The sequence below is a fragment of the Oryctolagus cuniculus genome, chromosome 1 (assembly GCF_964237555.1).
Source record: "Oryctolagus cuniculus chromosome 1, mOryCun1.1, whole genome shotgun sequence".
NCBI lineage: Eukaryota > Metazoa > Chordata > Mammalia > Lagomorpha > Leporidae > Oryctolagus > Oryctolagus cuniculus.
This window is the reverse complement of record NC_091432.1, coordinates 216,995,185-217,019,909: the sequence shown is the minus strand read 5'-3', so window position 1 is coordinate 217,019,909 and position 24,725 is coordinate 216,995,185. Positions and strand designations below refer to the sequence as shown.

Sequence of the window (24,725 nt, the reverse complement as noted above, 5' to 3'; positions counted from 1 at the left end):
TTGCTCACGCCCTGATCCTCAAAGCCCTGTCTTTTCTAAGGTATGCCCAGAGGCAAAAATAACGGAATCGTGCTGAGGGTCATCTCTCAAATCCCCAGGCAAAGCAGACATCCAGCCCAGCTGGCTTGCCAAGTATTTGATGGACAAAGGATACGAATTAGTTCAGCCAGGCTGAAGCACTCCAAGAACTCTGAGGGCCTGACAAAGGCAGGTCGCGTAATGGCAAAAGCATGTTGGATTTTCTCTGTCCTCAGTTACATTCGGGGATTCCATCCCTCCCGACCAAGCACATGTTCTCCTTACCACAGACAGAGTCGCAGACGATGTTAACCGAACGTTGACGAGACATGTCCCACCTCTTTGCATCGCCTTTGGCTTTCTTTTTAGCCCCCTGAAACTCACAAGAGAAGGAACCAAATTGGGACTTCTGGAAGTGAGGTAAACTTTTTAAAAAGGAGACAGCAAGAAAGAACATCTACAAGCAGACAGGAACTCTGTGTCCACAGCCACACAAGACAGAGAGAAGCCCCCTCACGCATCCCTTCCCATTGCAGGCTGCACCAGCTTCTTCCAGTCCCAGCGGGGCCCAGGCGTCCTCTCACTATCACCCTACTGTTTCTTAGTAGGCGTCTTCACCTTCCTCTGTTGCTGCTGCCACCACTGCTGTTTCCTGAGACCTGGTGACCAGAGAGCCAGCTCAATTCTCTTGCCACAGACAGGCCCCATCCTCCTGCCGGGCTGCCTGCTGTGACCTGCCCCACAATGGTGACTCTCCCTGGTTAGGACCAAGCCTGAGGCAGCTACTTCCTGAAACTGGAGTTTGCTGAGTTCTTGACCTGGGGCCCTGACTGTGGCCACAGAGATAATTAACTGGGACCAAGTTAAAGTATGCGCAGCGTGGCCTGGAGGGGGAAGAGTGCACGCGGATGCAGCAACATCAGCAAATCTACCTTCTATCTTTAGGCTGTATTGTAACTTCTTCCAATGCTCAGGATATCGCAACGATGGTCTCTGGAGGGAAAAAGAATTTAAGAAAAGCTCAGCTGTAGATTTTCCCTTTTTCCCAAGAGTATCCCTCAACGCATTTATTCTCTAATCAACAAGGCTATTTTGACAACCTGGTGTTTTGCAGCATTGTACCAGGGCCTACAGAGGGAGGAAAAAGCATGGGGACTGAAGTGCGGAGGAATCACCAACAGAGCTCTCCTCAAACTCTCCCCATACACTGGCCTTCACCTCCATAGAGTCCACCTCCTGCGGGGCCTGCATGCAGAGCGTAAGGGCAAAAGAGAAATAAGGGGCACAAAGCCAGCTCTTCCTCACGCAGGCCTCTTCCTGGGCGGCTCCCAGCGCTTACCTGCAGGGTGAGGCGGTGGGTAGTCAGAAACATCTTAGAAGAAAGCACACTGTCGGGCCGGTCCTTTTCCAGGGGAAGTGTCTTCTTCACCATGGCCAGCCGGAGCTTCAACTCCGGGCAAGGCACGTCTCTCCCTCCACCTGGGAAAAGGCTGATGGGGGGGGGGGGGGGGACAGAGCCAGACAGTCAGCAACACCTCTTCTCGGAGTGTGTGACTGAGGAGAAAGTGATGAAATGTTTGAAGGGATGTTTGGATGAAAGGTCTGAAGGTCCGTGTTCGAAGGAACTTCCACTTTCAGCCCAAAGGCCTGCACCAGCAGTTGCTCACCGGGATGCCTTACACATGCAACTTGATGGCCCAGGCTGCACTAAGTTCCCATGCCAGGCTCATGCACTTTGAATCACTCCATCCTTACAACCCGCTGAGCATGGGTATTATTATCTCTACTTTGCAAATGAGGAAAATGAAGCTTACACAGGCTAAACATATCCAGCAAATTCACAAGCTGGTTAAGTTTCAACAAAAATTCAAAGGTCATCTCACTCCAAACTCCATTCTGCCTCCCACTCACCCACAATAGAAGAAGAGAGCAATAGCGCCTTTCCTGCCAATGGAGGCTAACATGAGAGCGTGTGTACAGTGCTAGGCCCGGAGCCTGGCTGGCAGCAAGTGCTTGGTAAATGGTGATGGTTACTCTTTTTTAATAAAAAAATAAATGTATTTATTTGAGAGGTAGAGTTAAAGACAGAGAGAGGGAGGGACAGAGAAAGGTTTTCCATCCACTGGTTCACTCCCCAAAATGCCACAGTGGCCAGAGCTGGGCTGATACAAAGAAAGCGTCTACCAGGTCTCCCACACAGGTGCAAGCGTCCAAGTACTTCGGCCATCTTCTACTGCTTTCTCTGGCCATAGCAGAGAGCTGGGTCAGAAGAGGAACATCCAAGACTAGAACCAGTGCCCATATGGGAGGCCAGCACTGCAGGTGGAGGCTTAGCCCACTACACCACAGTGCAGGCCCTGATGGTTAACTCTTGTCATCGCTGCCTGTCAGACAGTCTAAGAATTCAGTAACTAAGTACTGTGACAGTTTTTCTCTCAGCCTGCTACTTGCTGGAAAAGAGTGCACCGCTTAGACCCTTCCCAGCATTAACCAACAGCTGGCACTCAGGCTGTCCTACAGGCCTAAGGGATACTTACTCGGCCACCAGATCCGGAGGTAACATGTCAACTGGGGCCCACACAGGCATGGATTCCGAACTGAACTGCTCAAACAAATGGACTGGAGAAGCGGGGGGCACAGTTATCGCCGGCGCTCTCAACTGTGCTCTTGTGTGCTGCCTTCCAGGCAGACCCAGAGACAACTTGTTCTTCTGGAAGAGAAATTATGGAAAGAACTGTGCAAAGCACTCTCTTCAAGCCTTTTTCTTCCCCTTAACATTCCAGCCTCCCAACTCAGCCCCAATATGTGAAACTCGGTTTCCAGGTCAGCACCAGCCATCCCCACCTCCTCTGCACAGAGGACTACCACATCTTTCCCTCTAGGCCCCCGACCCTATTGTTGTATTGAGATCATCCAAGAATTAGTTGTGTTGTTTTGTTTTTCTAGCTATTTCATTTATTCATTCAACAAACTGAGTGGAAATTTACTGTCTATGTGCCAAGCACAGAGCTAGGGATGAGGATTCAGCAACAAATGAAATGGAATAGATACTACTCCCATGGGCCCAGCAGTCCTAGAGCCCTGTGCCTCCCCCCAGGCCATGTTTACCCATAAACAGTAGAATCAGAATTAGAAGCACAGGTCTTACTCTTGGTCCACTGAAATTCTACTTCACTGCACTGGAAATTGGCCAAAAAGTACCCCCTGAACACTCAATGATTATCCTATCATCTCTTCAAAGTACTCTTCAGCTCCCCAGCAGGTGACACAGGGAAAAGGAGTCTCTGAATAGCAAGTGGTTGGGTAATTATTCTAAAAGGAGGATTGTCTTTTGCTGATTTTGTTCATTAAGGAAGAGGCTAAGGGTGGGGGCTGGGGAGACCTGAGAGGAACACAAAAATAAATCCTACAGAGTAATATCATAAAGGTTTGCACAAAATATTGAACTCACCACTGTTGATTTCTTTCTTTTCTTTTTCTCATGCTGGCTGGGGGAAAAAGGCATTTTTTTCAGCTGGACTGAAATAGAGCAACCCTTATCCCTAGACATCTTAAGTAGAAGAACCAAGGATATTTGTGAATGGTGATGATGAAGATTCTCTCCCTTATCAGTACTCAAAGATGGTTTCTAGGAGTCCAGCAGTATCTGCTGCCAGGGACTTACCTTTAAAAAAACACCATGGCAAGGGGGCAGCAGGCATTGTGGTGTGGCAGATTAAGCCACCACTTGGGACACCCACATCCTACAACGGAGTGCTGGCTCAAGTCTCAGCTACTCTGCTTCTAATCCAGCTCCCTGATGACACACCTGGGAAGCAGCAGACAATGGCTCAACTACCAGAGTCCTTGCCACCCATGTGGGAGATCAGGATGGAGTTTCTGGTTGCTGGCTTCAGCCTGACCCAGCCCTTGCTGTTGCAGCCATGTGGGGAGTGAACCAGCAGATGAAACATCTCTCTCTCTCTCTCTCTCTACCTCCCCCAACCTTTCCTCCTTCTCTTCTTCTCCCTCTCTCCCTCCCTCCTTTCCTTTTTTCCTCTCTCTCTGTTTCCCTCTATATCACTCTGCCTGTCAAATAAATAAAATTTTTTAAAAAGATACCTTACTATCGCCATTCTCTCGGATAATCAAGTAATTTACTTTCATGGCATGAATCCAAATTAGGAATTATACACTTAAGTGTGATTATGTTCATATTGTCTGACTCCCTTTCACCCCCCATATAGCTCTAGGAGGGACAGGGACCAAATCTATCTGGTTTTCCAGTGGGTGCTCACTGCTTGGCAAAGAGGAAATGTTCAAGAAGTACTTTTTACTCTGTCCTTTTTGCCTCCTTCTTGACTAGAAATTTATATAATACCTGGTGCATTAGCAGCCAACTTAGACTTAAAGGTACCTATGAAGTGCCTTGAAGATGGAAGCCACAGACTAAAGGGGATGGCCCAGAAAACCAGAAGGCATCCTGGCTTCTGACTACCTCATAGAGCTGACACACTAGCCCTGGCCTACTCATCTCTGGGCTTCTTTTGAATGAAAGGAAATAAATCCTTAGGAGTGTTTGTTTGTTTGTTTGTTTTTGACAGGCAGAGTGGACAGTGAGAGAGAGAGACAGAGAGAAAGGTCTTCCTTTGCCGTTGGTTCACCCTCCAATGGCCGCCGCGGCCAGTGCACTGCGGCTGGCGCACCGCGCTGATCCGATGGCAGGAGCCAGGAGCCAGGTGCTTTTCCTGGTCTCCCATGGGGTGCAGGGCCCAAGCACCTGGGCCATCCTCCACTGCACTCCCTGGCCACAGCAGAGAGCTGGCCTGGAAGAGGGGCAACCGGGACAGAATCCGGCGCCCCAACCGGGACTAGAACCCGGTGTGCGGGCGCCGCAAGGCGGAGGATTAGCCTAGTGAGCCGCGGCGCCGGCCTTGTTTGTTTGTTTATATCACATATCTATACATAAAAATTCACATATAAAGAAGCATTTATAGGATCATTTGGAAAAAAGAAAACGAAATAAAAAGAAGCTCTTGAGGTTGACATTGGCAAGATGGCCAATGACAAAGAAATTCTGAAGTCTCATCACCTCTGAGCAGTAAGAATCTAGAAGCCATCCACAACCACAAAAGAAGCAAACTCGCTCCTCATGGCTGTCAATGCTAGCAAGCCTTTTGGCCTTCACCAAATGGTCTTTGTCACACACTGCTTTGTGTACAAGTCCTATACGTTATTCATTTTGTGCCACTGTACAAGATCTTGGGGTTAAGATCAGATATCATGTGCTTTGCTGAGAAATGCTTCACTAGTTTCTGAAGACTAATACGGAAAATTAATAGCATTGCTTTCTTAATTGAACCTCACAAATAAATTGAGCCTTGTCTTCTAAGCTATTTATTGCCATGTAAAATTGATAAAGTCCCAGCATGAATATCAAAGTGCATTAAAACAGAATTCCAGTGCAGCAAGATGCGGATGCAAGAGACCGAGAGCTCTGCTTGGTCTCCTACTTACAATATGGGAGCTAAAGAGAGACCACAAAAAGGAGGCCTGAAGAGGAGGGCAGGGGTTTGTACAATAAAAAGGTCAACAGTTCCCAAGTTCTAGACATGATACTCACCTCACAGGCTTCTCCTGTTCTTCTGGGATCCAGACCACAACCATATTTCTAACGTCTTTAGAGGAGGGAATTTCTATCTCATTCAAATTCAACACTGAAAGCTAAGAGAAAGATATAAATCTTACATATAGCTTGTGGTGCCAGGCTCCTAACAGTAGTCAGTAGCACTGACTATTGTATGAGTATTATCAGGTTAAGCAAATATTTTAGTGGCTCAGAAGATAGTAAAAAGGAGGCTTCTCAACACCAAAATATGTTCATAATACTCTGCCCCAAAAACCAACTATTTCATCAGATATCAACATAGGCAGTCTACAGGAGTGAGTACTAATAGGTGAATAATCTTCTTGGCTTCCCTGTGACACTGGGTGGTATTTAGCAACTCCAACCTCACCTTGGGGTAAGCCTTGGGGCTTACCTATGGGAACACTGTTTATTCTGACTACCCCACTCCAAAGACTTAGATCCCCTTTAAGTAAAACAACTGGTAGTTCAAGAACAGGGGGAGAACTGGTGGAGATAGAAGCAAGTTTTCTATTTTATACCCCATTTACATTATAAACATCTATATAAAAGTTAAAGTGTTAAGCTTTCTCACATTGAGCTATTTGGGATTGTAGAGCACTAATGATCAAAGAAACCTTGTGATCAGCTATCTAGTCCATATACCTGATAAGACAAACCTAAACAACCTTTAAAAATAAGATGAGGGTGAGTGTTTGGCACAGTGGTTAAGTCACAGATGGAACTTCACATCCTGTATCGTCCTATATGGTAGTGCATTGTTCCAGTTTGATTCCTCCACTTCCAGTCCAGCTTCCTCCTAATTGCATCCTGGGAGGCGGCAGGTAATAGCTCAAGTGCTTAAGTCCCTGCTATCTATGTGGGAGACCTGGATTGAGCTCCAGGTCCCTGGCTTCAGCCTGACAGCCCTGGCTGTTGCCAGCATTTTTGGGGGGTAAATCAGGAAATGGAACATCTCTCTCTGCCTGTATGTGCCTCTGCCTTTCAGAAAGAGAAGAGAAGAGAAGAGAAGAGAAGAGAAGAGAAGAGAAGAGAAGAGAAGAGAAGAGAAGAGAAGAGAAGAGTTGAGTTGAGTTTAAAAGAATAATAATAGAGGCCAGTGCTGTGGCATAGTAAGTTAAGCCTCTGCCTAAGGCACCAGCATTCCATATGGATGCCAGTTCAAGTCCTGGCTGTTCCTCTTCTGATCCAGCTATCTGCTGATGGCTTGGGAAAACAGTGGAAGGTGGCCCAAGGGCTTAGGCCCCTGCCACCTACATGGGAGACCCAGAAGAAACTCCTGGCTCCTGGCTTTGGATCAGCCCATTGCAGCCATTTGGGGAGTGAACCAGTAGATGGAAGAGCTTTCTCTCTGTCTCTCCCTCTCTCTGTCTGTAGCTCTGCCTCTCAAATAAATAAATAGTTTAACAACAACAAAAAGAATAATAACAGCGAGTTTGTCCTTGTGAAAAAGAACTCACTGACTTGGGGGGAATAAGGAGGAACTGGGAGACTCACTTTCATTGGAACTCCTTCTATGCTTTAAAAAAAAAAAAGATTTATTTACTTACGTATTTATTTGAAAGTCAGAGTTACAGAGAAAGATATCTTTCACCGACTGAAAGAGATCTTCCCCTCCAGGTGGCTACAACAGCCAGTATTGGGCCAGGCCAAAGCAGGGAGCTGGACTGAAAGTGGAGCAGCCAGGACTTGAACTGGCACCCAATGGGACGCAGGCATTGCAGGTGGCTTTACTTGCTATGCCACATGCTAGCTCCCTTTTTATGCCGTTTGAATTTAGAATCACGTTTGTGTTTTATCTACTCAAACAATTAGCTTAAAAATAGGTGGGGCCAGCGCTGTGGCACAGAGGGTTAACACCCCGGCCTGAAGTGCCAGCATCCCATATGGGCGCTGGTTCAAGAGCTGGCTGCTCCACTTCCAATCCAGCTCTCTGCTGTGGCCTGGGAAAGCAGTGGAAGATGGCCCAACACCTTGGGCCCCTGCACCTGCGTGGGAGACCTGGAGGAAGCTCCTGGCTCCTGGCTTCGGATCAGCGCAGCTCTGGCCGTTGTGGCCGTTTGGGGAGTGAACCATCGATGGAGGACCTCTCTCTCTCTCTCTGCCTCTCCTCTCTCTGTGTAATTCTGACTTTAAAAAAAGTTTAATCCTCTTGTTCTAAAGATATCAAACTCATCCATTCAAACCCATCAACCATCTAGTAGTCTCTTACACTGAGCAGTGAAACACCACATGAAAAAAAAAAGGCATCCAATAGGACTGCAAAGAAGAGTAAATTTCTCTTTACAGTAGGTATGTAGGAAGGTTTTTTCCCAAAAGTTCTAGTTTAACTCTACCAAACTAGCCTCTGTGCTTTAGCAAATTATTTCCTATGCGTGGGGTTCAGTTTCCTCACCCGCAAGATGTATGAGAATAACCATGGTAATGATCTTCAGACTTGTTCATAAGTAATAAATCAAATTTGTGAATCAGAGCACACACTGTTTCAAAATGAAACAGGATAAAACAGAATAAGACAGAAAATATCAGAGGTTACCATAGTTAGGTTAAGCATTATTCCATGGTATTTTGGTTGTGAAATCTATCTCTTATCATGGCAATAAGTTAATAAGTTTAAAAGTCATCAGGCTAGATCACCTGAAGGCCCACTTAGGTCCGACATCCCAGCATCCTAACTTCCCTGCCTATGAGATGACAGTTATTTACTAAGTAGCTGAATACATTCTGTGCAGAACAGAGATAAAATCCTCACCCATACAAAACTTCCACAGATAAATCCTACTTGTGCTGAGATTCCTGAAAATATAGCATATAAAGCCATGCAGAGCCTAGCATATATTAGCAACCCACTGTTAGATAGCTATTACCATCTTTATTATTCAGATTATAGTCTTCCTGAGGAAAAACGTTAAATGAAGGCAAAATATGAGCATTTTATTCGCACTAGAAAAGAGAAAACATAGCTTTTCAAACCTGTGACTTACTTTGGGAGCTCTCTCAGTAAGGCTGCTCAAATCGTCAGGTAAACCCTTCTGAGGCCTGAAAAATGTGAGTTCCCAACATGAAACAGAGACACGAAAGACTTGCTGGGATGACAGTTAGTGCTGGGAGGAAAATCCTATTTATCAACAGAAACCTTCAGGCTTGCTATCTGCCAAACGAACATAGGGTCTCACCATCTCCTTAGGCTTTGTTTTACCCAAAACAGTCACTAGTCGACACTGCACACTGGAAACCCTTCACAGCCGACATTCATAGCTTCCACCTCTCTCAGTAACACAGCTGCATCACCATCAACAAAAGTACCTTTGAGGGACAGGGATTTGGCAGAGTGGTGCAGCTGCTGCTTGCGACACCCACATCCCATATGGGAATGTCTAAATTGGAATCCTGGCTCCACTCTCTATTCCAGCTTCCTGCTAATGAACAGCCTTGGAGGCAGCAGGTGATGCTGCAAGTAGTTGGGTCCCTGCCACACAAGAGAGAGGATCTGGATTGAGTTCCCAGATCCTGGCTTCAGCCTAACCTGGCCCCTTACTGACACAGGCATTTGGGTAGTGAAGCACCACACAGCAGATCTCTCTCTCTCTCTCTCTCTCTCTCTCTCTCTCTCTCTCTCTTTCTCTTTCTCTTTCTCTTTCTCTCTCTCCCTTTGGAAAAGTATTTTACAAAATACCTTTGGGGGCTGGCGTTGCAGCTCAACAGGTAAACCTGCTGCCTATGATGCTGGCATTCCATATGGGCACTGGTTCACGTCCTGGATGCTCCACTCCTGCTAACAGCCTGGAGAAAGCAGCAGCAGATGGCCCAAGTGTTTGGGCCCCTGCTACCAACGTGGGAGACCTGGATTCAGCTCCTTACTCCTGGCTTTAGTCTGGTTCAAGCCTGGCCATTGTAGCCACGTGAGGAATGAACCAATAGACAGAAAATCTCTCTTTTATTTTATTAGATATTTATTTATTTATTTAAAAGACAGAGACAGAGAAGGAGATACAGAGAGAAATCTTCCATCAGCAGGTTCACTCCCCAAATGACCGCAAAGGCCAGAGCTGGGCTTATCTGAAGCCAAGAGCCAAGAGCTTCTTCCTGTGGGTGTAGGGGCCCAAGCACTTGGGTTATCTTCCACTGCTTTCCCAGGCCATTAGCAGAGAGCTGGATTGGAAGACAAGCAGCCAGGACACGAACCAGGGGCCATATGGGATGTCAGTGCCACAGAAGGAGGCTTGGCCCATTATGCCACAGCACCGGTTCTAGATGGAAGATCTCCTACTTTCTCTCTGATTTCCCTCTCTCTCTGTAACTCTCACTTTCAAGTAAATGAGTAAACTTTCAATATTTATTATTTGAAAGGCAGAGTTAGAGAAAGAGAAGAGAGACAGAAAGAGAGGTCTTCCATCCACTGATTCGTTCTCCAAACAGCCGCAATGGCCAGGGCTGGGCCAGGCTGAAGCTAGGAGCCAGGAGCTTCTTCTGGGTCTCCCACATAGGTGTGGGGGCCCAAGGACTTGGGCCACCTTCTTGCTGTCCTCCCAGAAACATTGGCAGGGAGCTGGAATACATTTTATTTTTAAATTTAGGAAATGGATAGTGATGATGGCTACTAAACATTGTGAATGTACTTAATGCCAATGAATTGCACATTTTTTGTAAAGATTTATTTTATTTATTTGAAAGACAGAGTTACAGAGAGATGTAGAGACAGAGACAGAGAGAGAGGGTTAGGGGAGGTCTCCTATCTGCTGGTTCACTACCTAAACAGCTGCAACAGCCAGAACTGAGCAGATCCAAAGCCAGGAGCCAGAAGCCTCTTCCAGGTCTCCCACATCTCCCAAGTGCTTGGGCCATCATCCACTGCTTTCCCAGTTGCATTAGCAGGGAGCTGGATCAGAAGAGGAGCAGGGCACTGTGGCATAGTGGGTAAAGCTGCCACCTGCAGTGCCAGCATGCCATGTGGGCGCCGGTTTGAGTCCTGGCTGCTCTACTTCTGATCCAGCTCTCTGCTATGAACTGGGAAAGCAGTAAAAGAAGGTCCAAGTCCCTGGGTCCCTGCACCTATGTGGGAGACCCAGGAGAGGCTCTTGGCTCTTGGCTTTGGATCAGCATAGCTCCAGCCGTTGCTGCCATCTGTGGCGGGAACCAGTGGATGAAAGAATCTCTCTCTCTCTCTCTCTCTCTCTCTCCAACTCTGCCTTTCAAATAAATAAATAAATCTTAAAAAAAAAAAAAAAGTGGAGAGCGAGAGCGAGGACTTGAGCCAGCACCATTATGGGATGTTGGTACTACAGTCCAGGGCTTTACCCTCTGGGTCACAGTGCCAGCCACTTTCAAATGGACATTTCAAATGGTAAAGCTAGTCTTCAAACAGTGCTTTATACTTTGTGTGTCTGTGTGGGTGCAAACTGTTGAAATCTTTACTTAGTATAGAGTTGATCTTCTGTATATAAAGATAATTAAAAATGAGTCTTAATGAGGAATGGGATGGGAGAGGGAATAGGAGGTGGGATGGTTTGGGGGTTGGAGGACAGGTATGGGGGAAACAACCGCTATAATTTTTTATAGTATATAAAACTTGTACTTAGGAAATTTATATATATATATATATATATATATATATTAAATAAAAGCTTTCTATAAAAAATGGTTACAATGGGCTGGCACCATGGCTCACTTGGTTAATCCTCCACCTGCGGCGCTGGCATCCCATATGGGCACCAGGTTCTAGTCCCGGTTGCTCCTCTTCCAGTCCAGCTCTCTGCTGTGGCCCGGGAGTGCAGTGGAGGATGGCCCAAGTGCTTGGGCCCAGCACCCGCATGGGAGACCAGGAGGAAGAACCTGGCTCCTGGCTTCAGATAGGCGTAGCGGCCATTAGGGGAGTGAACCAACGGAAGGAAGACCTTTCTCTCTGTCTCTCTCTCTCACTGTCTAACTCTGCCTATCAAAAAAAATGTGTTAAATATTCTAATGAATCAATAATTCACAGAGGTGTAAGATAAAAGACTCAATTCTCAGCCTGATCTACAAAGTCCTATGTGATATAGGCCCCTCCTTTCTACTGGTATTATTACTCCAAGCCTCATTTCTGACGCTTCTTCTACTTCCACTCTATGTCCCAGACACAATGAACTACTTCCCTGATACCTGAAGAACGCCCGCTTGCCTCCAGGCCTTTGCATGTGCTCTTCCTAGAGCTCAGATTTTCTTTGTGCCACCCTCCCCTGCAGCCCCTACTTCCCGGGCTGTCCAAACTTCAGGGCTAAGCACAGGTGACACTGGGCCGGATGAAAGTGTCCTTGGGCTTCCGCACACTCGGTCTTTTCATGACACTCATACACCGGATAGCCCTCCCTGATTCCTTCTTTGCCTCTCCAAAGAGGCTTTGCCCTCGAGGGTAAAGACTGTATCTTGTTTATTGCTGTATCCCCAGGGTCCAGCACAGCGGCCCCCACTAAAACTTATTTCTGAATTGAATGAGAGATTAGATGAATGAATGATGTTGTGCCCCCTGACTTCAAAGGGCCTAAAATCTAGTAGGCAAAAGAACATAGGCATAAAATTATCAGTAAGCACACTAGGGGCAGTAAGTGCCGGGTTGACTGGAAGGGTGTGTCCCCAGGACTAGTGGTAAACAAGAAACGCAAACTTGAAACAGGAGGAGGCCATGTTCACTCATTCATTCAACAAGTACTTACTGAGTCTCTGCTCTATTCCATGTGCTATTCAAGGCACAGGGACAGAGCAATAAACAAAATACACATGGTTCCTTAACGAGGGGAGACAAACAAATCAATAAAAATCATTTCCAATCAGAAGAACTAAAGAAAAAAGTAGCAAGGTTAAATGAGGGTGAGGGCTTAGGGAAATTTTAAGTAGGCTGTTCAAGAAAGATCTCTGTGGAAATGCAACTTTTAAGCTTAACCAGAAAGATAAAAAGGAATTAGCCATGGAAGGAACTAAGGGCGACATTTCTCAATCAGAGGCGATTTCCCCTCTCAGGGGACATCTGACAATTTCTAGAGGTTGTCACAATTGTCACAAGGGGGTACTACTGCCACTCAATGGGTAGAAGCCAGGGATGTGGCTAAACACTCCGTGATGTACAGGACAGAGAAAAACCCTGACCCAGGAAAAGTGGTTCCACTCAGGGGCCACAGCAGGTGTACAAGCCCCGGGGTGGGACGTGTGGAGTACGTGAGCAATGGAAAGAGCAGTGTGGCTGGGACCTACTGAACAAGGAATGAACGGGGGGAGGGGTCCGTCAGGAAGACAGCATCTTGCACAGCCTCCCAGGCCTGCCACGCACCCAGTGAAGCAGAGGCCAGGGTGGAGGGCTCCTAGGGGTGGGGAACTCGCATAGCAAAGTGTCAGGGACAGGAAAGCACAATCGGAAAACTAGTCTGGCTCAGAGGAAAAGGTGGTGTCGGAGAAGACAGGACTTCATGATTCGAGAGGGGCCAGAACGCACAGAGGTCACAACTCCAGGAGAGAGGTCTGGGTCTAGGTGTTCTTCAGTAGGGAAGTGCTGATAAGTAAAGTACTACTTCTGGAAAATTAATCTGTCAGTCACACATAAGGTGGCTGCAAGGGAGAAGGCAGAGAGACCAATGCAGAAGCCACTGCGAACGCCTACCCATGAGGGAAGGAGGGTCGAGAGGAGAAGGCGTGAGGCACAAAGAAAGAGGCACTGAGGGGAGAAAACACGGAGACCAGGGGCTGCCCGGATGAGGTGCCTGCTCACAGCTCCGCACCACACCGCAGGCACGGGCGTGGCGGGGGTGCGAGCGAAGGGCATCGCAGGTCTCCTCGGGGAGATGCTGCTGTTTCCCAAGAGTTCAAGTCCCAGAGAACCTGAAAGTAGCCTTGACCTCTCCTCTACTTCTCTCCCCCAAGAGACGTCATTTGGGACTGCTTGTCTGGAACAGGAGTGAAGAAGCCCCCACAAGGGCCACCACGAGCAACAGGGTCGCCCAGTCCCTTAGTTTCACACACATCAGCAAGCACCAGCTGGGTCCCTAGACTGTGCAGGAGATTCCAAAAGACAAGCTCCTGCTTCTGCTCTGGGGAGCTTACAAGTAGCTTCCAGTATTTGTGGAAGAGATAAGGAGGACCACACGTGAGCACCCACTTTCTGATGATCAACAGATAAGATCCTGTCCCCACCCCATCCATCTGTTGAAGTCCCAACCCTCAATACTTCAGAATGTGACACCATCTGAGATCAGGTCTTTGTCTAAAAAAGTAATAGGGTAATATGAGATCACATGGGCAGGCTATAATCCAACATGACTGGCGTGCTCATAGAAACAGCAGATGAGGACATGGGCACACAGGAAAGATCATGTGAAGACACGGCAGGAAGCTGGCCACCTACAAGCCAAGGAAAGTGGTCCCAGAAGAAAACAACACTGTGGGGCCGGCGCTGTGGTGTGGACGGGTAAGCCTCTACCTGCAGTGCCAGCAGCCCATATGGGCGCCGGTTCCAGTCCCAGTTGCACCACTTCTGATCCAGCTCCCTGATAATGCACCAGGGAAAGCAAGAGAAGATGGTCCAAGTACTTGGGCCCCTGAACCCACGTGGGAGACACAGAAGCTCCTGGCTCCTGTTTTTGGCCTGGCCCAGCTGTTACAGCCATTTGGGAAGTGAACCAGCAGATCAAAGTTCACTCGCTATCCCCCACCCCTCACTTCTCGCTCTGCATCTCTTTCAACCAAATAAATAAATTAAAAAAAAAAATACTGCTGACACCTCAATCTTAAACTTCCAGCCTGTAGGACTGTGAAAAAATAAACGTCTGCTGTTGAAACCATGCTGTCCATTGCAGCAGCCCTACCAAACCAACATACGTCCCAGATTAGCCAACTCCTGGAACACAAGCAGCAATGCTTTCTTTTTCTGAACTAGTATTTTCCTTTCAATGCAGCTTCTCAGAGCCTACTGCATCGGTCAGGAATATCACAACCCAGAATTTTCTTTTTTTTTTTTCTTTTTTTTTTTTTTAATTTTTAATTTTTTTTTTATTTTTTTGACAGGCAGAGTGGACAGTGAGAGAGAGAGACAGAGAGAAAGGTCTTCCTTTGCCGTTGGTTCACCCTCCAATGGCCGCCGCGGCCGGCGCGCTGCGGCCGGGGCACCGCGCTGATCCGATGGCAGGAGCCAGGAGCCAGGTGCTTTTCCTGGTCTCCCATGGGGTGCAGAGCCCAAGCACCTGGGCCATCCTCCACTGCACTCCCGGGCCACAGCAGAGAGCTGGCCTGGAAGAGGGGCAACCGGGACAGAATCCGGTGCCCCGACCGGGACTAGAACCCGGTGTGCCGGCGCCGCTAGGCGGAGGATTAGCCTAGTGAGCCGCGGCGCCGGCCAACCCAGAATTTTCTGAGACAATGGGATGTTAACAGAAGATTCCGTGATACATCACCTGTCTTGAAATTTTGAGTCAAATTTTGATTCCCGAGACAATAAGGCATGAGCCTTGCTGACGGCAGATGCTGATAATGGACGACGAGCAAGTCTCTTGGCCCGGAAGCAGGAGTCTGAGATGTTTACCACCGTGAGCATGGGGAGTTTATCTGAGAAAGCAGACCAGAAGGAAACATGTAACATGCTGCCTAGAGAAAGGAAGCCGAGCATACACAGCTTAAGGACCTTGTGAGGAAGAGTCTAGATGCTAAGTTACCTTCAGGATCCACAGAGGTTTGGCATGGTGAGCCCAGGATCCGAGGATGGCCCCTCTCAATCCGGCGGAAAGATGCCCAGCATTGCGGATGCTGACAGAGAGCTAAGTTGCAGGTGGTTTCATCCCACTGGGTCTCATCTGGCAAGTCCATAGCTGTAAAAGGTTTAGGACAACGGCCAGCCCTGCAGTGTTCTACCCCTCTGGGAAATCAACAAATAATAATTAGGGAATATTACACATAAACCATGCAGTATTTGGACTCAATGCACAAAATATTTCTACTGAACTTTCATTGGTAAATGGTCATTGGATAAGTAAAGGTTGGGAAATAAACAGGCATGAAAACATCTCAGAGCGACATAAGAGTTTGGGGACGGAGTTCAGAAGGTCTCCTCCTAATTGGTCATTCATTTAATATCTGAGTGGTCTGGGACTTTAATCTGAGCCTCAGTTTCCTCGTATGTAAAATGGGGATAAGCCTATTAAACAGACATTACCAAATTAGTTAATAAATATTAAAGGCTTGACATATAGGCTAAAATAAGCATTAGCATCATTTCCAGTTCTCCTTAGTCAATGATCAGGGAGAAGGTGCCATTATCTCCAAAAGCCTTAAATTAAAACCAATGTAGTCATACAATCACTTTAGATGACTCAAACCTTGGGAAGGCAGGCTTCCTTTTCCAGTATGAGGGTACTTCAAAATGTTCATGAAAAATGGCATTAAAAGAGACGTTCTTTAGTGCAAAATCATTTTGAAATCCATGCAGAGATTCTTCAAAGTTTTTATGAAAAATGAGAACTATGAAAAAACTACACATGGGTTTGAAAATATTTTGCTCCAAAATAAACCTATCTTTTAATTCCACATTTCTGCAGACTTACCCCCATGCTGATTCCCATGCAGGCAAAATCCCAGCAATGCATGGGTTTGAACACTCAAATAGCAAATCAGTAGACTTGTAGTTGCTTCGGAGGTCATTACTTTTTCATTTACTGGCTGTAAGCATAAGGTCTTAGGCAAGTGACTTCATCTTAGCCTGTTTCCTCACGTAACGTGTGTGGTTGGGGCAGGCGGCTGGCTGTGTGTGTGTGTGTGTGTGTGTGTGCGTGTGAACCCCTAAGCAGAACTGTGGAATCGTTAAATAAGATAATACACTTGAATTGCTGGTATTATGGGTGCTCAGAATCTTCTTCCCTCTGCAGACGTTTCAGGCAATCACTACCACTCCATCCCTAATGCTTTTTAAGGACAGTGTCCACTTCTTCTTTCTTTTATCCAACATGTTTATTGACTACCAAAGATATGAGAGGGCTCGTTTGGGGCACGGAGAACACTGATAAGCAAACCATGTTCTGAACACCTTGTCAGATCAAAGACAGCGAACTATTGGCCTTGGATTGTACCCAACCTGACCTGCTTAGTTTGGCAGGCACTTTGAGCCTACCAAAAATCGAAATAGTCCCTAATATCCAGATTTCTGGCTCCTCTTACAGATCAAAACATCTGACAACACTGGGCCCAATTCCAACTACACAGCAATTGGCTGAAGCGTTCCAGCTCCTGGCATCTCTACGCCCAGTCTGCCCTAGCCAAGTACAGTAGGACCCCCACGAGGTCCTGGTCTCTAGCTCAAGTTTGGTTGCCTTTTACCATGGCATGTGCTCTGCTGTTTTTCTAATAGGGAAGTATCTCGCTCTAATCATGTATCCATCAAAAGCAAGAAAAATTTGAGACAGCATGTTTCAAGGGGAAAAAAACAACTGGATTAGTTCTCAGTGGCAGTAAGAATTTCCACATACCTAATGTGAAAGGAATACAACTTGAAGTGCCACTGCAGGAGCCGCAGTGTCGTGGGGAAAGCCGCCACCTGCAGTGCCAGCATCCCATATGGGTACCGGTTCCAGTGCCGGCTGCTCCACTTCTGATCCCGCTCCCTGCTAATGTACCTGGGACAGCAGCTGAGGATGGCTCAAATGCTCGGGCCCCTGCACCCACGTAGGGGCTCCTGGCTTCATCCTGGCCCAGCTGGGCACAGCCATTTGAGGAGTGAATCAGCAGATGGGAGATCTCCTTCGCTTTCTCTTTTATATATATATATATATATGCACATATATATATATCAAATATCTAAATCTTAAGTAGTTGGGTCCTGGCCATCCACGTGGGAGACCTGGATTGAGTTCTAGGCTCCTGGCTTCCACCTGGCTCACCACCCATTGGCCAGCATCTGGGGACTGAACCTGATGTAAGATTCCTCTCTCTCTTCCCAAATAAAAAAGATTTGTTAATTACAGAAGAGGAAGAGGAAGAAGAAGAAACCCTTGGGTATGATTTTGCCTGGGAAAGGTGTACGACACACAATGTAATGAACTAAAACTAAACGCAATTTTAACAAGGCTGTTTTAAATGGGACGATGCAGTATTTTAAAAGCGGCTGCTCCCGCCCTTTCCTGCCCAGCCCGAAATGAACCTCTAAGTCTGGTCAGGCGCATCCCGCTGTGAACAAGAGCTCAAGGGAAAAAAAAGGTAACTCCCCAAAAAAGCCTAGCTAACACCTATCCTTGGTAAGGATTAGCACAGCGCCGTGAGGGGCGGAAAGATGGATGGACATCGGCAAGCGCTGGGCTGAAGAAAGATTCCCCGCTGCGTTCTGGAACAGGAAAAACACTGTGGCTGTCGGGAGGGAGCGGTTCCGCCTCGCAGGGTCCCGGCTCCTCGGGACCACGGCAAAGATGAAACCCCGAGGGTTCCCGAAATCCAGGGGCCCAACGCAGCCCCGCCCGGCGAGGAGCTCGGCGGTAATGGCTCACCAGGCCCCGCCTCTCGTCCGGAGGGGCCCCACCCAGCCGCCTCGGCTCCACGCCTCCGTCTCCCACGCGAGGCGCGAGGCCGCTCCGTCGCCAAGCAACGGCGCAGAGCACGATGGGGCTCGGACGGAAGCCTCCGTGGGCCATACTTAGTTCGAGGCGAAAGCTCTGGACGTAGCGGGAGCGTGAAGCAGAGACACTCTTCTGAGGAAGAACGTGCGGCGTACGGTGGGCGCTGACCGAAAGATCCAGCGAGCCAAAACCGCTACGAGCGCAAAAAGTTCGGGTGCAAAGCGTCTTGAGGTGGAGAGGCGGGGCTGGCGTAGGAGGAAGGCTGGGGGCGCGGGGCACTGTGGGACACGGTGCGGCCTACGTGAGGCGGAACGGAAGCCTCGGAGGGTCAGACAGCAGCGGCGCGGGAAGTCCGGACGCTGGAGGTACCTGGGGAGGAGGCCCTAGGCTCAGACTCAGGCCTCGACCGCGGCCATGGCAGAGAGGCCCGAGGACTTAAACCTGCCCAACGCCGTAATCACCAGGATCATCAAGGAGGCGGTGAGCAGCTCGGGCTGGCGATGGGCCGGGGGCGGACGAGCGGGCAGAAGGGAAGCAGGTCCTGGGCCGGCGGCTTTGCTCACTCCCGCCGTCATCACAGCTCCCGGAAGGTGTCAACATCTCCAAGGAGGCCCGGAGCGCCATCTCACGCGCCGCCAGCGTCTTCGTGCTGTACGCCACATCGTGGTGAGCAGGACAGAGCGAGCCGGCGTCCGGCTGGGTCTAAGGCCTGGAGGGTGGGGGGGAGGCACCGGGAACCGCTGCTGGCAGTTGTGGTCTGGGACCCATGTAAACCCCCCTCCCGGGTCTTCCCGGGTCTGTTCGAACAGCAGACTTAGGTACGGGCAAGGGCAGGGTTTACGCAGGTTACGCAAACATCTGTACGGCCAAGATGTGCCTGGGTTCTCCCTTCCCACCCCTGGGTGCCCCTTTTCGCGTCCTAAAGAGGGAAGGGGGCAGCCGTTTAGAGCCCTTTTTGCTTTGTTTCAGTGCCAACAACTTCGCGATGAAAGGGAAACGCAAGACCCTGAATGCCAGCGACGTGCTGTCCGCCATGGAGGAGATGGAGTTCCAGAGGTTCGTCGCCCCGCTGAAGGAGGCCCTGGAAGGTAACGACCCCCGCGTGGCTTCTCTTCTTCTTCACTTTATTTGGAAGGCAGAGAGAGAGAGATCGTTAAACACAGCGAGATCTTCCGCCCTCCGGTTCACTCCCCAAATGCCCAGGTTAGCTATGGCCGGGCCGGGCCGGGCCGGACCCCTGCCCTTCCTCTGGGTCTTCCACGTGGGGAGCAGGGCCCCAAGTATTTGCGCCATCCAAGGTGTTCCGGCAGGAGGCTGGCTCTAAAGTGGCGGAGCCAGGACTCAAACCAGGCACTCCCGTACAGGTATGGGATGCGTGCGTTCCGAGCTGCGCCTTAATCCCTGCCCCCAGTGCCTGCCCGTACCCTTCTGTTTCCCAAACCACATGGAAGACGGGTGACCTGTTGATGTGGCCCTGGGACTGTGAAAGAGTGGCCCAGAAAGCCAGTACCGGATGTGACCGGACGTAGTTCAGTGGCACCACCCGAGACCTCTCGGTGCTGCTCGCCAGGTCCTTTTCTGCTCGTGTCCCTTGGTTTTTCCAGCTGTCCAGTGATGCTGCCGGCTGCGGTCCCCGCTTGTCTCCCCCAGCCCTGTCTCCTAACCCCGCCCCTCTTCCTGCAGCCTATAGGCGGGAGCAGAGGGGCAAGAAGGAAGCTTCGGAACAGAAGAAGAAAGACAAAGACAAAAAGGCGGATTCGGAAGAGCCGGACAAGAGCAGGGACGAGGACAACGATGAAGATGAGGAGAGGCTGGAGGAAGAAGAGCAGAATGAAGAGGAGGAGATTGACAACTGAGTGCTGCGGGAGTCTGGACCTCGGGAGGCAGGTGGGCGGCGGGAGGCAGGCGGGCGGTGGCCGTGGGCTCCGTGTTTGTGCGCTGCTTTGCCCCGGGCTGGAGTGCTGGAGCAGATGCAGGCCGCCAGCCGAACCGGCGCTCCCGACGCCGCGCAGCCGCCTGGCACAGCCCTGTGCCGCTTCCTTGAGCGGGCGGTCGTCACTGAACAGCTCGCTCCGTTAGTCAGTGTGATCTCTCGTGTTGGCTTACATGTATGGCTGGGTAGGTTTTGACCCCCAGTCCTCCTACCCCTGAAGAGAGTCGTAATTCCCCTGCTGCCTGCTGTGTTCCAAGTCTCAGAGGCCATGAGGCTCCAGAAAGCTGGGCTTCCTTGCACACGATGTGGCCGTGGAAACCCGTGAAGTGGTCAGGCGGTTGGCTTTAGGACACTGCTAAGAGAACTGGAGGATTAAAGAAATCTGTTCTGTTGTCTCTCCCCTTGGCAGGAACATCCGTGGGAGTGGATTCTGTTAGACCCGCTCACCCTGGAGCTCATCTGTGTGCCTTAGGCAGCCTGCCTGGGGCGGGCCGGGCCGGGCGCCGCGCTCTGAGCTCACGCGCTCCGGATTGAACAGTGGAGACCACAGGCAGGCAGGCAGGGACGCCGGGGTCTTACGGAGCAGGCGCCTCACTGCCTTCGCCATGTGCACTTGAGAACCTGCTGGAGGCCAAGCCCGCCTCCCGGGCTGGGGCCTGAGCGTCCTCCTTCAGTTCACGGAGAGTTCCAGACCGTCTCCCCTCTAGGCACAGCTCTCCCTCCGCTCCTGTGGCTCTTCTCATTTCCACTTTCTCTCTCAGTCCTGCCAGTCTGGGAACTTTGACAGTCTGCTTAGTATTCCAAAGTGCAAGTCCTTCTGCTTTCTTAGTTCTAATCTCTCGGCTTTTAAAAAGAATGTCATACAAACCCTTTAGGGCAGTCAGATGGCGCTCAGGAATGTAATGGCTGGCCCACCAGCCGTGCCCCCGAGCTGCTTCTAAAGCACCCCTGTTGGCCTCTCTGAGCCTTTCTCTCTTTTGGGTCAGTGCTACAAGCACTGTTCTGTTTGCAGGTTGAGCGCTTGGGTTTGACAGGTAGGGAAGTGTAGTCTGACACTGTCAACTTGTTAAATGAACACAGGGAGGCGTTCAATGAGTGATGGCTGTTGAGAAGATTGTAATGCTTTGTACGAATAAAGAACGTTCTTGTTAGAAGAGATGACGCCTGCGTGTTCCCCGTGTGCTTTTGGAGAGGAGCCACTGATCAAGTCCCCATACAGTGTCTGGGGTGTGATCCCCGGGCCAGATCTTGGAAACACGGGAGCCTGCATCACCGCTGGCGGCCAGCAGATGCCGCTCGCTCACAGGCAAGGGTGCTGCTGCTCAGCTGGCGCGAGCCTGATCATGGCTGGCACCTTAGAAAGCCAGCGACGCCACTTCCTGAGCTCCCACTGCGTCTGGCGCTGTTCCGAATGCCTGCCAAAACTACCTCTTAGACCCTGGGAAGCAGCCCTGCTGTCACCCTCATTACCTTTTAACCACACTGCTCCTAACCGCACTCTAACCTACGCAGTCTTTTCAAATCATAAAAAGTTCATGCATATCGGGGCTGGCATTGTAGCTTCGTGGGTAGAGCCACCACCTGCCTTGCCAGCATCCCATGTGGGCCCTGGTTTGAGACACAGCTGCTCCACTTCCGATCCAGCTCCCTGCTAATGGCCTAGGAAGGCAGCAGTAGATGGCACAGGTGCTTGGGCCCCTGCCACCAATGTGGGAGGCCTGGAAGAAGCTCCTGGCTCCTGGCTTTGGCTTGGCCCAGCCCTGGCTGTTGCAGCCATGTAGGGTGTGAGCCAGAGGTTGCAAGATCACTCTCTGTCCCTAACTCTTTCAAATAAATATTTTTTTGAAGAACTGTATGCAGGTTTTCACGGTCAGTTGATCCAATGGGTTTTTCCCTGTCCACAGCAGAAACATCCTTTCATAATTCCCATGAGCACCGCTGTAGGCTAAGCCAAGTCCCATCTGGACTCCTGTGGCTTCCTTTGAGCTGAGTTTCCTGCCTCATCTCTGCTTCCCCTCTGTACTAGCCAAGTGAACCTTCTGGAACATGGCTGCGTTACAGTCCTCCCCCCAACCCTGCTTCCTGTCAAACAAACCAGTTACACAAGCCCTGCGTAAGGACAGCTCGTTCCATCTATTCTGCTACTCCATCATAAGACTGCACCTGTCAGGAGTGAATCCCAAAAGAACTGCATTATAACTCCATCCATCCTGCCCCTCCTCACCAATCTTACACCAAAAAAAAAAATTTTTTTCCTTAGAAATATTTGGCTTAAAACTACAGGTTTTTGGTTTTTTGTTTTTAGATTGATTGATTTATGTGAGAGGCAGAGTTGCAGAGAGCCAGGTCTTGTATCTGCTGGTTCACTCCCCAGACCTCTCACTGACGGGTGAAAGGCTCTTTGGAGCGAGGGGACCTGCCCAAGATCGCACCAATGTACAAGAATGGGGATCCTGTTGGGGTCCCGGTGGCCTTCAGCTGTGCTTCTGTTTTATTTTAACAAACAAACTTTGGAACAGTCTTACAGAAAAGTTTCACAGAATTGCAGGAATCTCATACTCTTCACTCAACTTTCCCTGTGTTCACGTACTGCATAAACCATGGTGCCTTTGTCAAAACTAAGAAACGTGTAATATAGACGGAAAGCGGGAGCTGGGGGTGTGTCTTTCATCCTGTGATTCACTCCCCAAATGGCCACAATGGCAGGAGCTGGGCCAGTCTGAAGCCAGGAGCTTCTTCCGAGTCTCCCATGTGGTTGCAGGGCTCAGACACTTGGGCCATCTTCCCATCTTTCCCAGGCCACAAGCAGAGAGCTAGACTTGAGCAGTGCCCATATGGGATACCAGAACACAGGCGGAGGCTTAATCTATACTATAGCACTGGCCTTGCACCTGTTTTACTACTAACAAACTTTCTATAAAAATGTCCGAACAAAAATTGGAAGTGAGCTCACTTTTTAAGCCTAAGATGAAGAACAGGCACATGTAGCAACAAGTTATATAGCTGCTTGGGGCATATGGGGAGTGAACCAGCAGACAGAAAGATCTTTCTCTGCGTCACTCTGCCTTTTGAAATAAATATTTTTAAAAAATAAAGTTATGATGAAATTCATGGAACAAAAACCATTTTTTTTTTTAAGTTTCTTTATTTCAAAGGCAGAATGACAAAGACAGAGGTTACATCCACTGGTTCACTCCCCAAATGTCTGCAACAGCCAGGACTGGGTCAGCTGAAGCCAGGAACACAGAACTCCATCTGGGTTCTCATGTGGGTAGCAGGGATCAAGTACTTGAGCCATCATCTGCTACCCCCAGGCTCATTAGCAGGAAGTTGGCTTGGAAACAAAGGCAGGATTCTATCCCAAGCCTTCCAGTATGTGATGCAAGTATTCCAAGCTGGGGCTTAACCTGCTGCACCACAACACCTGCCCCAAGTTAACCATTTTTAAGCAAACATGGGGTAGCATTTCATACATTCACAATGTTGTGCAACCATACCCTCTATCTAGTTTCAAAATATCTCCATCCCTCTGTACACATTAAGTAGTTATTCCCATGCCCTCATCTTCCCAGCACCTTGCAAACCACCCACCTGCTTTGGGTCTCCTTTCTTTTCTCCATGGCATTTAGTCTAATACCATGCTCCTGCTTGGCAGGCACTCACAACTGGCTTAACTTTTTATTGTGGTATAATATTAATACTAAAAGGGGCAAGTAAGTGTAAAGTTTGATGAATGTTAACCAACTAACCATATCCATGTAACTCACTCCCTGATAAACACTGCCAACCCCCTGAGAAAGACCCATCACTCTCCCTTTTAGCCCTGCCCATCTCCCCAGTGACAATTGGTGTTCCAGCTTCTAACAGCACAGAGTCATCTTGCCTGGCTTTAATTCATAGAAACCAAATATGTACTCTTGTGTCTGACTCTTTATCCCACATTATGTTCAAGACTTATATTCTCATCACAATATTTTGTGGATGAAAGATGAAGGTAAAATTATTTTTAAAGGGAAAAGATCTTCCAGTCCAGAACAAGGCATGGGAAAAATGGACCGGCAACATTTCTATTTTGCTACCAGGTTCCAGCTCTAAGAAATACATGGGTCCTGATTATTTTTAGTTAGAAGCTCAGAGAGGGAACAGGTGTTGTGAAAGGAATGCTGGGCAGGGGTCTGAACTGGGAAAAATGAGTAGCAGTTACCCCTGTGGGTTGAAGGAGCACAGTTATCAGGCATTGCAGAGAAAATCCCACGGCGCTGAACTCACCCACTATAAAATGCTCAGTCCGCAAAAAACGGACCCAGCTACTGTGTTAGGCATTACGGTGTTGTTTTAGTATCTTCGTCATCAAATTTTTCTTTCAACAACTAACCAGCGCCAAGTTTGCTCCGGGCTAGGACGAGAACCCCCGCCAAGCTCAGCCCGCGCTGGGACTGCCTTGGAGGCAGGCTCTCACGCACTGTCCAGCCAGCTCGGGTCAGGCGCTCCCACGTGGGCTCTCCCCGCCCAAGCGCGGGCCCTGCGCCGGCCGAGCCCGGGAAGGCGGGCCGTCAGGCCCCCTCCACACCCGATTGGCCAGCTCTACTGTTGT

General features: G+C 49.2%; 2 protein-coding genes across 8 annotated transcripts in view; one reads left to right on the top strand and one right to left on the bottom strand.

Moving 5' to 3' along the window:
• C1H9orf43 (chromosome 1 C9orf43 homolog) overlaps positions 1-18,281 on the bottom strand; it is a 33,756-nt gene extending 15,475 nt beyond the window's left edge. For 2 of the 6 annotated variants that reach the window (XM_008273416.4, XM_017350075.3), the window contains exons 1-11: positions 17,119-18,123; positions 15,316-15,515; positions 15,058-15,208; positions 8,629-8,683; positions 5,621-5,721; positions 3,470-3,506; positions 2,556-2,728; positions 1,358-1,508; positions 951-1,011; positions 637-677; positions 304-391 (exon numbers count right to left, since the gene is read on the bottom strand). In XM_008273416.4, the coding sequence (XP_008271638.3) occupies positions 304-391; positions 637-677; positions 951-1,011; positions 1,358-1,508; positions 2,556-2,728; positions 3,470-3,506; positions 5,621-5,721; positions 8,629-8,683; positions 15,058-15,208; positions 15,316-15,515; positions 17,119-17,201 (1,141 nt within the window). In that variant the 5' untranslated portion in view covers positions 17,202-18,123. The other 4 variants (XM_008273415.4, XM_051842864.2, XM_051842863.2 and 1 more) reach the window with 4 other exon arrangements.
• A 256-nt stretch (positions 18,282-18,537) lies between these two features.
• On the top strand, positions 18,538-21,289 carry POLE3 (DNA polymerase epsilon 3, accessory subunit). Of its 2 annotated transcripts, XM_070066358.1 has the most exons (5): positions 18,538-18,678; positions 18,779-18,864; positions 19,168-19,286; positions 19,882-20,085; positions 20,541-21,289. In XM_070066358.1, the coding sequence occupies exons 1-4, from the start codon at positions 18,613-18,615 to the stop codon at positions 20,052-20,054; spliced, it is 444 nt and encodes a 147-aa protein (XP_069922459.1). In that variant the 5' UTR covers positions 18,538-18,612; the 3' UTR covers positions 20,055-20,085; positions 20,541-21,289. The 2 variants fall into 2 exon arrangements, with proteins under 2 accessions (XP_069922459.1, XP_002720466.1); XM_002720420.5 differs by having other exon boundaries at positions 19,882-21,289.
• The last annotated feature ends 3,436 nt before the right edge of the window (positions 21,290-24,725 follow it).